The 12,903-nt window shown below is 42.5% G+C and overlaps 1 protein-coding gene across 2 annotated transcripts; it reads left to right on the top strand.

Annotated features, from left to right (window-relative positions):
* The first annotated feature begins 759 nt into the window (after window positions 1-759).
* On the top strand, window positions 760-11,488 carry LOC123995274 (tribbles homolog 2-like). 2 transcript variants are annotated; one of them, XM_046298773.1, is made up of 3 exons: window positions 760-2,118; window positions 4,440-4,732; window positions 9,194-11,488. In XM_046298773.1, the coding sequence occupies exons 1-3, from the start codon at window positions 1,843-1,845 to the stop codon at window positions 9,660-9,662; spliced, it is 1,038 nt and encodes a 345-aa protein (XP_046154729.1). In that variant the 5' UTR covers window positions 760-1,842; the 3' UTR covers window positions 9,663-11,488. The 2 variants fall into 2 exon arrangements, with proteins under 2 accessions (XP_046154729.1, XP_046154730.1); XM_046298774.1 differs by having other exon boundaries at window positions 772-874.
* The last annotated feature ends 1,415 nt before the right edge of the window (window positions 11,489-12,903 follow it).

The following is a 12,903-nucleotide window of genomic DNA, read 5'->3' as shown; positions in this document are numbered from 1 at the left end:
TACACACATGGTGTGTTGTGAATTCTGTAATAAATGGATTGTAATATTTGTATATTTGTATAATTGCCTTAATTTTGCCAGACCCCAGGAAGAGTAGCTGCTGCCAAGGCAGGAGCTAATAGGAATCCATGATAAATACAAATACAAATTACTGAATGTAATGCATTACCTGGCAGATCAGCCAATATCTCAAATCATGCAATAGGCAGCCACGGTGGTATTAATCTAATCAAATCAAATCAAATCAAATTTATTTATATAGCCCTTCGTACATCAGCTGATATCTCAAAGTGCTGTACAGAAGCCCAGCCTAAAACCCCAAACAGCAAACAATGCAGGTGTAAAAGCACGGTGGCTAGGAAAAACTCCCTAGAAAGGCCAAAACCTAGGAAGAAACCTAGAGAGGAACCGGGCTATGTGGGGTGGCCAGTCCTCTTCTGGCTGTGCCGGGTAGAGATTATTAAGTAGCCTACCCTGCTGGTTAGAAAATATTTCAAAATATTTATATGAATGGCATTTCTATAGGGAAATGTATGTTCACCACCCCACCAATTAACATCAAAGCCAATTAACATTAGATCCATGTAGTGTACATGCAGCTCACATGACTGCTATATTACTGTAGAATAAACGGTAATTGTGTTAGGCATCGGCAGGCAAACCAATGGGGTTCCTCTCCTTATGTGTGTGTATGTGACGTAAGGGAGGCGGGTCGGGGGCAGGTCTGTGTGTAGCCTATGCGTATGTGTGTAAGCGAATGTGTGTGTGAGTGTGGAAGCCTATCCGCCAGGCAGTCGGCTCCTGCGCTGAGGAAAGGTGTGTGTTAAGCGGCTGACCTCGCACTGAATGGACTAGCTAGATTTTTCGCAGCCACGTAAATACACACCACCGCCGGAGAGGATGTCTTGCTGAATCAAGGGAAAGGCCTTGGAAAGTCGGCCATCCTTTACTTCCAGCAGCTGAAACAGCCGGCAAAAGTTCATTTGGATTCAAAAACGAATTCGTCGCAAAGGACATCCACTTCCGAACACTACAAAGGTCTTTGAATTCTGGATGGTTTTCTCTCTCCATATTTGGTCGATGGCAATCCCCGAAGCTCGCTGCATGGACATTATGTGTTAAACGAACAAGGACCGCATGACACTGACCTGGTAGCTATAAAGCAATAGCATTGCTTTTGCTATCAAGAATTCATGTTGATTTAAATATAGGCCTACCGTAGTTTGCAACCTCTGTGCGTTTTTAACCGCGGTTACTTTGTATCTTCTCTGTCTGCAAGGTATTTTCGGAAACGTGTGATGTAATTCAATGAATCCCAAGTCTAGCGGGCTATTTTTGTGCTTATATTTAATCTAGTAGTGCAATCATCATTACAAAACTGCAATCGGTAGGATTTGAGTGTTTCCTTTGTTGCAAATCGGCATTGCTGTCTCTCGCACTCTGGTAAAGCGTTTATGCTCAAATTCAGCACTATCTTTTGTGCAAAGAGCTGCCGTGCGTCACGGTGCAGTGAACAATGCTTTTGTTTTAGTCCCATAGCTGGGTAGATAAAGGAAATATATTGCAAACGTTCTCTCAGAATAGCTTATTTCATTACATGTATTACATATGAGCCCTCCAATAGTAGCCTCGCCTACAGATAAGAGTTTGACATAACCTACTTATTACATTGTAATAGGTGCACTTGCAAGGGTAGCACAAAATATAATCTCGCTTTATATTTTTTAAAGGGCAGCGACAAAGTACAGGACCACTACAACCAATCTATTTACTCAAGTTTACAACCCAAAGTGCCGTCAAAGAGAAGACAACCGGATAGTTTGGCAGTATTAGGGAATCCTGATGAACATACAAATATCTAATCCCATTAACATCTCGCGTTATGGGAGATCACGGCACAAAGCGACCGATTTTGAGGAGTTAGGCCTATCTTGCTTGAGGACTACAGAATCCAGCCAGAGTTTCAGCCCTAACCTAGGATCCCCTAGCCCCCCCGAAACACCAGATTCCTCCCACTGTATCTCCTGCATCGGTAACTACCTACTCCTCGAGCCCTTGGAGGGGGATCACGTTTTCAGGGCCGCCCACCTGCACACCGGGGAAGAGCTCGTATGTAAGGTGGGTCCTCTAAGTGTTTTTATAGGCCATTGAGTTGATTGACGGGCGCATTAGTCATAGTGAGAATGCAGCAGATACATTGTCGCGAACGTTACATCATGGACATTCCATTCATCTCGAGCAGATAAGGCTGGAGCCTAACCATAAAACACCATATTTGGTCAATCTACCAGTCCCACACACAGGTTTAATATAGCTAGAATAGAACTGTAGCACTATGATAAACATGACCTTGCTCACAAAACAGCCATCTACACTGAACAAAAATATAAACGCAACATGTAAAGTGTTAGTCCCATGTTTCATGAGTTGAAATAAAACATCCCATAAATGTTCCATATGCACAGAAGTGTGTGTGTGTGTGTGGGGGGGGGGGGTGTATTGCTGTCTGTAATAAAGCCCTTTTTGTCGGGAAGAACTCATTTGATTGGCTGGACCTGGTTCCCCAGTTGGTTTATGCTGCAAACCCCTGCCCAGTCATGTGAAATCCATAGATTAGGGCATTATTTATTTATTTCAATTGACTGATTTCCGTATATGAACTGTAACTCAGAAAAAAATGAAATTGTTGCATGTTGCGTTTATATTTTTATTCGGTATGGATAGAGCCATAAATATAGGCCTACAGTAGTTACACGTTTATAGCTGTAGGCTTTCTGGCTCGTTTTTTAATGCAAATTACGCACATAATCTCCAACAGGAAATAAATAATGCACTGTATACTAGCCCATGGAAGTACCCGGTGTTGCTGCGAACTTTGTCTCCTGATATTTTATGCATGAATTGGAAATGGAGACGACTGAAAGAGTAATGGAAATAGTTAATGGAGTGCAAAGCAGGCAGCTCAGCTTGCGCGTGTCTCGAGAGTTGTATGGGTCGGGATGATGTAACGTTGACAAAGGAGTGAGTAATCACGCACTGTGCACGCTCCATACTCTCCCAAACTCATAGTACATATAGCGCTACCAACGCCTTTGTTCCTCGCAAGAAAAATGTTTTTTAAAGGTCTTCCTCATTCTCATGTGCTCTGCTTAATTCACTACCAGAATAACACACTATTTCCTACTGTAAATTGATGTTATGTAGAATCTTGTTTAAGTGTTTATAGTGCAATATGAATATATTACATTTCATTGTAGTTAAATCTCAAACTCTGCATGTTGTTGTTTTTCTTATATACAGTAGCACACACATCACCAAGGGTTTGAAAGATGCAGTAGGCAGATGGCTTTTCAAGTGCACAGGTCAACCTTTTGGCCTTTGTTCCCACCCCTGTATGGTACAGTGTTAACTTAACTGTACAATTTGATTATTGGAGCATTGGATACATGTACCATTTGGTACATTAAAATGTTATGAACCTGGCCTGATTAACATAAATGTTAGGTTAAAAGCACATAGGCCCCACAGGAACACAGTCCTAGAGTATGACCCTAAACTTTGTCACAGTGATAGGAGTAGGCTAGGCCTATGGTCTTTGGCACTGCCAGCAAGCTATATATATATATATATATATATAGCACAGGAGGTTGGTGTCACCTTAATTTGGGAGGACGGGTTCATGGCTGTTAGCATTCCACTGAGAGGAATCAGTGGAATGACATCAAACACATGGTTTCCTTGTGTTTGATGTCATTCCATTTACTCCATTCCAGCCATTATCATGAGCCGTCCTCCCCTCAGCAGCCTCCACTGATAAAGAAACACCCTTGAATGAGTAGGTGTTCTAAAACTTTTGACCAGTAGTGTATATATGCCTTTCATTTTTACTACCGAGCAACATCAAAGAGATACATTTGTGATCTCAGAATTGACAGTTTACTACCAATGTGTATTAGTAAACCCCAGCTACAATTGTAGACCTTGAGAAGCACATGCACACACACACAATGCAGGGTGAGACAGAGCCTGCTGCTCTCTAACTGTTTATGTACTTGGGCAATGGCGGAGAAGTTACAGAATCTTCACATTCAGATAGAAAAGTATGCATGCAGAATATGGAATGGTCACCATGTAGCTCAATGGTTTTACCTTTCTATCTGCAGCAGCATTCTAAATGTTGCAGCCCATGGATTTAACATTGATCTAAAGGTTCTGGAGCCCTGGGGGTTGTAGGCATGCTCAGTAACGTGAAGCGCTCAGAACTTGGCGAATTATAGAGTTTACACGATTCCCTATTCTACACGATGATAGACAATCACATCCGTTCTGGTCTACACAATGTGCTGAACAATGACTATCATCTCCATTGGATACTAAACTCTCTCTCTCCCTCCCTTTCTACCCACCCCCTCCCTCTCTCTCTCCCGCCGCCTCTCCAGGTGTTTGAGATAGGCATTTACCAGGAGTCCCTGGCGGCCTACTTCTCCCTGGGCAGACATGAGCACATCAACCAGGTGGTGGAGGTCCTGCTGGGGGAGAAGCGGGCCTACGTCTTCTTCGAGAGGAGCCACGGAGACATGCACTCCTTCGTTCGTACCTGCAAGAAGCTGCGTGAGGACGAGGCCGCCAGACTCTTCCGTCAGATAGCCTCAGCAGTGGCACATTGCCATGACAACGGCGTGGTCCTCCGGGACCTCAAGCTGAGGAAGTTTGTCTTCAGGAACGAGGACAGGTGAGGAAGGGGACAGTGTGCGGAGGGGTGATGGATGGGAGGGGAAGAAAGGAATGAGTCTCTCACCTTATGCTCTTTGTAAATAGATATGAGTGTACATAACCCTACAGTAACTGTTTACATGAAGTTACACTGTTTAGTAACACTGTAATTACTACAGTAAGATATTGTTGTAACATAGTTATGGAGTTGAGTAGTTTATATTTAGATCAGAGGTTACCATATTGAAGGTACCCAATATAACTAGGAGTAGACACACACGAATGTGACTTGGGGACAACCAGGGAGACTGCTGGATACAGGTCAGGGCCCATGCCAGCTAGCCGAACTGCTGTTAAACTGGTGGACAGTGACAGCAGAGATGCCAGGATTAGATTTGTCTGACAGATGTTCAATTAGGGTGGGATTTACCATGTAAGGCTGTGACACAGAGTAATGAATCAGTGCTCCAGACATCAGCTCGAACAGGGTTTAGTATATACAGACCCCTGCTGGTGGACTGTTGATATTGCAGCCTATTAGGTGCAAACAGAATCAATATAGGTTTTATTACCTATTTTGCAGCAGAGATAGAAGTGAATTTATCAGACCAACATTTATGTGTGTTCCACATTTATCATTATAATGTTTCAGGAGGACACTGATTAAAACATATTCTGATGCTGCTTTTTTAACTGACCCTGTCAAAGCAACCATTTGCTGTTACTGGGGAGATCTGAGCCTGTTCGCCACCTCATTCAGCCTGGCACTGACTGGATGCTCTCTATCTCAATGCCCCAACCTAGACACACAATGACCTACGGTCAGCTTGGTGTGCTCTCCTCCAATGGTTAAGGTTACATTTGGTGAAGGGCAAGCTGATCCTAGATCTATGCAGGACCTCATTCTGCTCCTATGGCAGAAGTCCAACCTGGCAGTGGTATAGATAGATACCCTGTATCCAAAGTTCCCTCAATTTTTTTCCAGCGCTGAGCAAAGAAAATGCATCTCATAACATTGTATCATATCTGTTCTATCATTCAGTCTACAGTAGCAGCCAGTGTGTGGTGTTCAATGTAGGCCTACATTCCATGAGACTTTAGAAAAAAACATGCAGGGCTGGACATTAACCTGTTTATCCACTTGTTTATCAAACAAGGAGGTGACTGAACATGTTGGTGTGTTGTTTGATGCAAGAAACCACTTTACAAAATAAAATGCATTATTATTCTCATACCATTATTACAGAGAATAAGACAAATTATACTTTCTTCTGCCTATTGGCTACACGCTTATTCAAGCCTGTCTCAAAATACAACACTGCCCCTTTAAGACAAAACTCGCTTTTCAAAGAAATGTACACGTTTTGTGTTCTTGTAAGGAAGCAATCAATCCCCTATTGCTGACTACAAATTATATATCTGGCCTAATAACTCACTAACTAACAAAGGATATTAACTAAATATTCACACGTGTCTACATGCAGCTCTCACTTTGATCTCAAAACAAGCGCATCTATTCACGACCACTCATGCTGTAAATATAGATCCATATATTGCTATGGTCTGTTTGATTATAGGCCTACTGCAGCTCTGATTGGTTATGTCGCTACAGTTTGTGTAGAGTGGGGCGGCAGGGTAGCCTAGTGGTTAGAGCGTTGGACTAGTAATCGAAAGGTTGCAAGTTCAAACCCCTGAGCTGACAAGGTACAAGTCTGTTGTTCTGCCCCTGAACAGGCAGTTAACCCACTGTTCCTAGGCTGTCATTGGAAATAATAATTTGTTCTTAACTGACTTGCCTAGTTAAATAAAGGTAAAATAAAAATATATAAAATAGGATTGCAATGTTATTATTAGAAGCTTGGGTCTTCCACCCCATATACTCTCCTACTCATTCATTACTGCTGCAGTGCTTGTAGCGCTGAGTGGAAATAGGAAGAACGCGCATTTATGCTTTTTAAAAGTGTTGAATACAAAGCGTTAACAGTGAGTAAGAACTGAAACATGAACTCACTCATATAAACAGCAGCTCTTTGCTGTATTCGTTGACAGTCTCTCTCTAGTCATGGTTTTAAACGTTTTGAAATCTCACAGTATCAACTTTGCTGTAGTTTTCTTTTATGCCTGCTACGTTACTGCAGACACAGTAATCTGTGGTGCACAGTAAGCCTATAGTGCACTTGATTTGCTCTCTGGGCCCGCCGGGAAGGCAGAGTTTGTACCTTCAGGCACATGAAATGGTTCAGATTGGCAACAGTTCACCTACCCAGCACGCAGGGCAGCTGAATCAAGTGCACCTACCACCAACAGCCCGAAGAGAGAAAAAAAAAAGGAATTCAAGGCTTTATTGTTGGGTTTTTTTACATAAATGTTTGCCAGTCGACTAGGAATGGCTTGGAGATCGACGTGACCACTGCTCTAGAAAGTTGAGTGAAGTTCAATCACGTGCTTCTCTCTGTGGGCTGATATTTCCGTGCGACAGTCTCGGGCGCGGGCGCAGTTTAGAGGAAAAATTCCCTGTATCTTTGTGAATTTGTGGCAGTGTCACCCTCTGGCTCTGCTCATGGAAAAGGGAAGCTGAGCTGACTGCCACACTTATCTAATAGCAGTCTAATGACCTTGGCTGCCATGACAGGACCTACCAAGGTGGGATGTCAAAACCCTCCACTGAATGATTGATGGGGGCAGAGGGGGGTTAGGAGAGAAATTGTGGGTGGGGAGTCAGGGTCTAGGGGTGCATCTAATTCTAAGTGACTTTCTTCCTCTCCTCCTATCCTTATATCCTCTCCTGCATCCTCACCGATCTGAAAACAAGCTAGCACGAGATTATAACATTTTGTAAAAGTTGAAAGCAGTGGTAGGCAACCAGGAATCTGCTTAATATAAAATAATAATATTTTCACCTATCCAGCTCTTTCGAATCAGTGTAGATGAAGGAAAGGAGACGAGGAGACTGGAGAAAAAGTCAAGTCCCAGAGCTTCAGTGAATGGAAGGCCAGAGAAGGGAGAGAGAGAGAGAGAGAGAGAGAGAGAGAGAGAGAGAGAGAGAGAGAGAGAGAGAGAGAGAGAGAGGCCACCGGGTAAGGTGATATGGCCACAGCAGTTTATGGTGACAGACTGGACGACCTGCTTATGTCATCATGGCTGGATTGACCTATCACTGCCTCCCAGGAAAGGTTATAGGTCATAGGTCATACTGGCTGGGAATCCACTGCGGTGTCAGCCAGGAGAGATCTGGAACCCAACCTTCTACAAGCACTGTCGTTGGTGTTCTAATTCATTTTTAACATCATTATGTGGGTCATACTTCACATGAGATGCTATGTCAGCAGTATTAAGAAGCCCCACTATTCTAATGGCTGCTTAGAGAGATTGCTGACTTCTATGTTGCATGTAGCTCTTTAAGTGATATTTACAAACAGGCTGCTTACAAAGGTTTCTAGCGGCCTGATTGAGGCAATACATTGATTGAATACTCCGAACTATCTGAAATCAAACAAGTGAACAGGGCGGTGCAAAACCCCACAATTAACAGAAATTCAGGCCGTAGCAAAAATCAGTGCATGTGTGTGGGTGCACGTGTCACAGACAGTAAAGAGATATTTTCTGAATAGGCATTAGCCACTGCTGCAGCTCTGCTCTTCTCCTCTTCAATTAAAATGGATAAGGTATGTGTGTGTGTGTGTGTGTCTTTAACAGCCCCTCACACTTCCACAGACACGCACTCACACACAGATGGAGACACTTTAGGCGGCGCTTCATAAGTGTCCCTTTCTCATCATCTGTGTGTAGGGTCTGTGTACCCTGGGCCACTCCAGAGCCCTCATCAGTCACGATGTCCCTGAACAACCCATCATTATGATCAGCAGCTTTCACAAAACCATGGCTGTGATGGTCTGCTTTGAAAAGAGACTTCATGGTTCTCTGTTAAAAGGCACTGATGATGATAAGGCTTTTGAGTTTTGATTCCCATTTTCAAACTGTTCTTACCGCACGCTGACTCAAGGCCGCTGAACTGAAGTCTTCCATAATGGTTGGTCTTTGTTGGGCTGGAGAGGCCTATTGAATCAGCTGGGTTATTTATAGGCTGATGCATGCTGGCTGGCAGACTGCACTGCTCTTATCACTGTGAATGGAAATGTTAGCTGTACTGTAAGCCCCAGGCATTATGTGCTCCACTTCATTTAAAGTCCAAAGCTATGGATCTAAAACATACGGATGATGTCCATCACAGTGAATTATAATGCCCTTCCACTCGAAGAGGGCAACCGCTTACTGTAATCTTGAACCATGCGGCAGTAGCATTTCTATACTCACAATGTTCTTTTGATTTTATGGACAGACTCAATTAAAATTAGAAAATGGGTCATTGTCCATTGATTTAACATATCGGTTATATCATTTTTGTATTTAGTCACCCTCCTGTAATAAGAAGATTCTGGGTATTAATATTTGTTTGTTGTTGGTTCTTGTCTCCCTCCAGGAGCCTTGTGAAGCTGGAGAGCCTAGAAGACACCTACATCCTGGAGGGCAATGATGACTCTCTGTCAGAAAAACATGGCTGCCCTGCCTACGTCAGCCCCGAGATCCTCAACGCCAGCGGCAGCTACTCAGGCAAGGCGGCCGACGTCTGGTCCCTGGGCGTCATGCTCTACACCATCCTGGTGGGCCGCTACCCCTTCCACGACGTAGAACCCAGCTCCCTGTTCAGTAAGATCCGCCGGGGCCACTTCAGCATCCCAGAGAACCTGACGCCCAAGGCCAAGTGTCTGATCCGGAGTATCCTCCGCCGGGAGCCCGCAGAGCGCCTCACGTCCCGGGAGATCCTGGAGCACCCCTGGTTCTTATCCTCCGGGGCAGCACGTGGCGCTATGGTCCAGGGGAGAGGGGAGCAGGAGCAGACTGTGCCCGAGGTGAACATGGAGGAGGAGCTGGATCAGTTCTTCAGCTGAGAAGACAGGAAACAGTGAGCACAAAGGGAGGACTACGCCACAGAGCGGAACAAATGCGACACGCTCTGAAAGAGCCTAAAGGTAGATTAGTTGTTTAGCAGGTGAAACATTGTCACTCACAGAAAAGGTGTATCCATCTTCCTTTCTTTCCATTTCATGGAAAACCAACTTCGAGGCAGAGCCAGGTGGCGAATGGTGTATTAACATAATTGGGGGCGGGACTTCTGTTAAGAGGAGTTGCCGCCACTGGACATGCAAGTCACAAACAATGTAGCAAACATTATCTTTTGTTGTTCGTTTTTTAAAAGTGGTGCTTTTAAAAGTAGAGACATACGCCATGTTGTGACGCTGCAGAAAAGCACGAAGGGACAAAAACCTCAGCCAAGGAGAACAAGAACACCACTCCTCTATGCGCTCTCACACACCCAGGTAGAAGTTACCCACTAACCAAAGATCTAGGATCAGATCACATAACCCTCAATCCTCACCTTAACCATTATGAGGATTAAACAATATCTGACCCTGGACCTGTGGTCAGGGCCAACTTCTACCTCCTCTGTTCCAACAATCATCAGGACAGATGACCTCATTTTTGTTTTGTCACTCAGTGTTTGTCTCTCATTACCTAACATGACCTTTGAACCTAGGTTATAAAGCTCTTTCATTGACATAGTATATGGATACTGACTAAACTATTTTATGTCTTCAGAAACGTGTGTACTTCATCTTTTTCTGTGTAGCCTTATTTCTCTCCCCCACTCATCATGTGCATTTCTTTTAAAAAAACTATCTTCCACCACCATCAATTTGTCATTTAATAATAAGGCTATGTTTTAAGTCTGATATCACCTTGTTGTATTAAGCTATTCCATTAAATTATTAATGCTGCTTTGATATCTTCTGCTTAACCTTCATTTGTAACCTCCCTCTCCCATTGTGCCTCCACTAATGGCATAATGCACTTGATTTGTTTAGGTTAGGTTAGGTGAACAATCAATTCCACCTCTCTAGATTCGCTTTCTCTATTTAAGTTTAGCTTTTCATTTGTAGGAGAGGAAAACTTAACATTTTATTTAAATTGTAACAACAGTATAAATATAAATATATATATATATTTAAAAAAAATTGCAGGGTTTTTCTTTTTCAGAGATTCCTTTTTCATGTATATTAAAGGCAATAGTTTGGACACAGGACATGATGGGAAAAAGTCTGTCCAACGTTTTTAGAATAAACAATTCAACTTTTGTGCCAGTATTTCTCTGCCCCCACCACCCATGCCAACTTCAGTCACCCCTTAATATATTTTATTTTGAACTTGACACCAGTTATTAAACAATACTATCACAGTAACATGGTCTGCAGTAGCCCATGTTCATTTTCTACTGCCTGCGTAGGTCCTGTAAAACTGTCCTGTTCTGAATGGGTACCAGTGGACATGTTTTGTCGTATCTCAATGTTACTTGAATTTGTGTTTTTATTAACTAGTCCTTGGCATGCACCCTATGAATGCTATAGCCTGTCTAGCAGGGTGAAACAAAATAAGCTTCTTTTTTTTATAAAGTCAAAACACAAGTGAAAATGTTATCGGAAATGTGCTACTTTGAGTCACTTTTAAAACTGACTATTGCTTTTATTTTGTTTCGTAGAATGAGCTGCCCTTATTTGCATTGGTGCTGATTTGGTGCGAATGCTTAGAAGTCCTCTTGTTTTTGTTTTGGAGGGGAGTGGTGCATGGTGGGAATTCTGCCTCGGATGTTCTGATTGTAAAATGTAACAGATTTTGGTGTTTTGTCCAAATTAATTCAGTAAATAAATTGTGAACTGCACATTTGGTTTGATTATTCTCCTAGCACACCTTAGATATGGATTCTTCATAACATTAGGCCTCTGTATATTTTTACTCAAGCCCCCTTATGGTTATTACAGTGTTGTCTATCAGGGAATTCATCATGTCTAAAGAAAAAGAAATGCTCAGGAAGGCCTCAGTGATAATATCTTCATTTTGCTGGAGTACAGTATAGTATGACCACTTCAAACATCTTTGGCTGAGGAGCACCTAAACACACTCCAGAATGTCTCAATGCTTAAAGGAAATGACAACACAAAACCATTATTTTGATATTTGTTTCATTAGTCCACTGTTGATACAGTCCCAAAATGTTTTGCATGTCAATAATCACGTTTTCAAGACATAAAGCTTTGAAAATACAGAAAGTGTCACTATATGATCATTTTTGAGTGGTAAGCTTCTTTGAATGAGAAGTTTACCCAAAATCCAGAAACTCCCAATTGATTCCATACATTGAAATGAGTTTAGTAGAGTTTGCCCCCCCCCCCCTCTCCGTGAAGTGCTGTACTGAAACAACTGCAAAAATGGGTCACGTTGCCAGTGAATTCATGATTCAGAAATCCGCAAAGTGTGGACAAACTACTTGTTTTATTGAAAGCGTATGGCCGAATTAGCCATTTCTATCAAAAGTACTATCAGTTTTGAGTAAACAAACGTGTTCATTTCCACCTAAAACATTTGAGATGAATTGATATCATTATTTTATGTAGCTGACTACCATAGCAGCAGAGCTGGTGTGAAAGTTGATAGAGTTAGGCCTACAGCAGGTAAAGATACTTATGCAAAGGGAGAAAAAGAGATGTCAGCAAGAACAAGCTAGTCTAGTGTTCGGTCCCTGGCTGCACTTTATACAGGAAATCAAGGGAAGAAGGCCCCACATGTCACTGTTTTCTGATAAAAGATACGGAGAGATGCAGAAGATGGTTAGTAGCAGTTTGAAAGGGTAAATATGATGTAAACACACCTTGCATCGCTGCGTGTGTGTAGCAAGTGCCTCAGTAACAATACATACGAACAAGATGGTCAATCTGAAATGATGGGGACAGAAAACTGAAGGATACTAAAAGATACAGCTGTTGCTACTGTATTTCTATGGACTGGATCTTGCGCAGTGCCAAAAAACCCAGGCACGTTTGAGGAGAGAATGCGACAAAGCAAGCTTGCAGAGGTATGTAGCCTCGCCTGATTTTTGACATTTGATGTATTCCTATTGTGTTATTATCATTGCACCGTGTCATGTAGACTTAAAGTATTCATACCCATTGACTTATTCCACATTTTGTTGTATTTTAGCCTGAATCCAAAATGGATTAAAACAAAAAAATCCCTCACCCATCAACACACAATAACCCATAATGACAAAGTGAAAACATGTTTTTAGATTTTTTTGTA

Source organism: Oncorhynchus gorbuscha, linkage group LG14, assembly GCF_021184085.1.
Source record: "Oncorhynchus gorbuscha isolate QuinsamMale2020 ecotype Even-year linkage group LG14, OgorEven_v1.0, whole genome shotgun sequence".
NCBI lineage: Eukaryota > Metazoa > Chordata > Actinopteri > Salmoniformes > Salmonidae > Oncorhynchus > Oncorhynchus gorbuscha.
Note: the sequence above shows the minus strand (reverse complement) of the source record. Positions and strands in the feature narration are given on the sequence as shown.

Coding starts and splice junctions, on each gene's coding strand:
- LOC123995274 (XM_046298773.1), top strand. CDS start 1,843: ATGAACATACAAATATCTAATCCCATTAACATCTCGCGTTATGGGAGA. Junction 2,119..4,439: donor GGGAAGAGCTCGTATGTAAG/GTGGGTCCTCTA, acceptor CCGCCTCTCCAG/GTGTTTGAGATAGGCATTTA. Junction 4,733..9,193: donor GTCTTCAGGAACGAGGACAG/GTGAGGAAGGGG, acceptor GTCTCCCTCCAG/GAGCCTTGTGAAGCTGGAGA.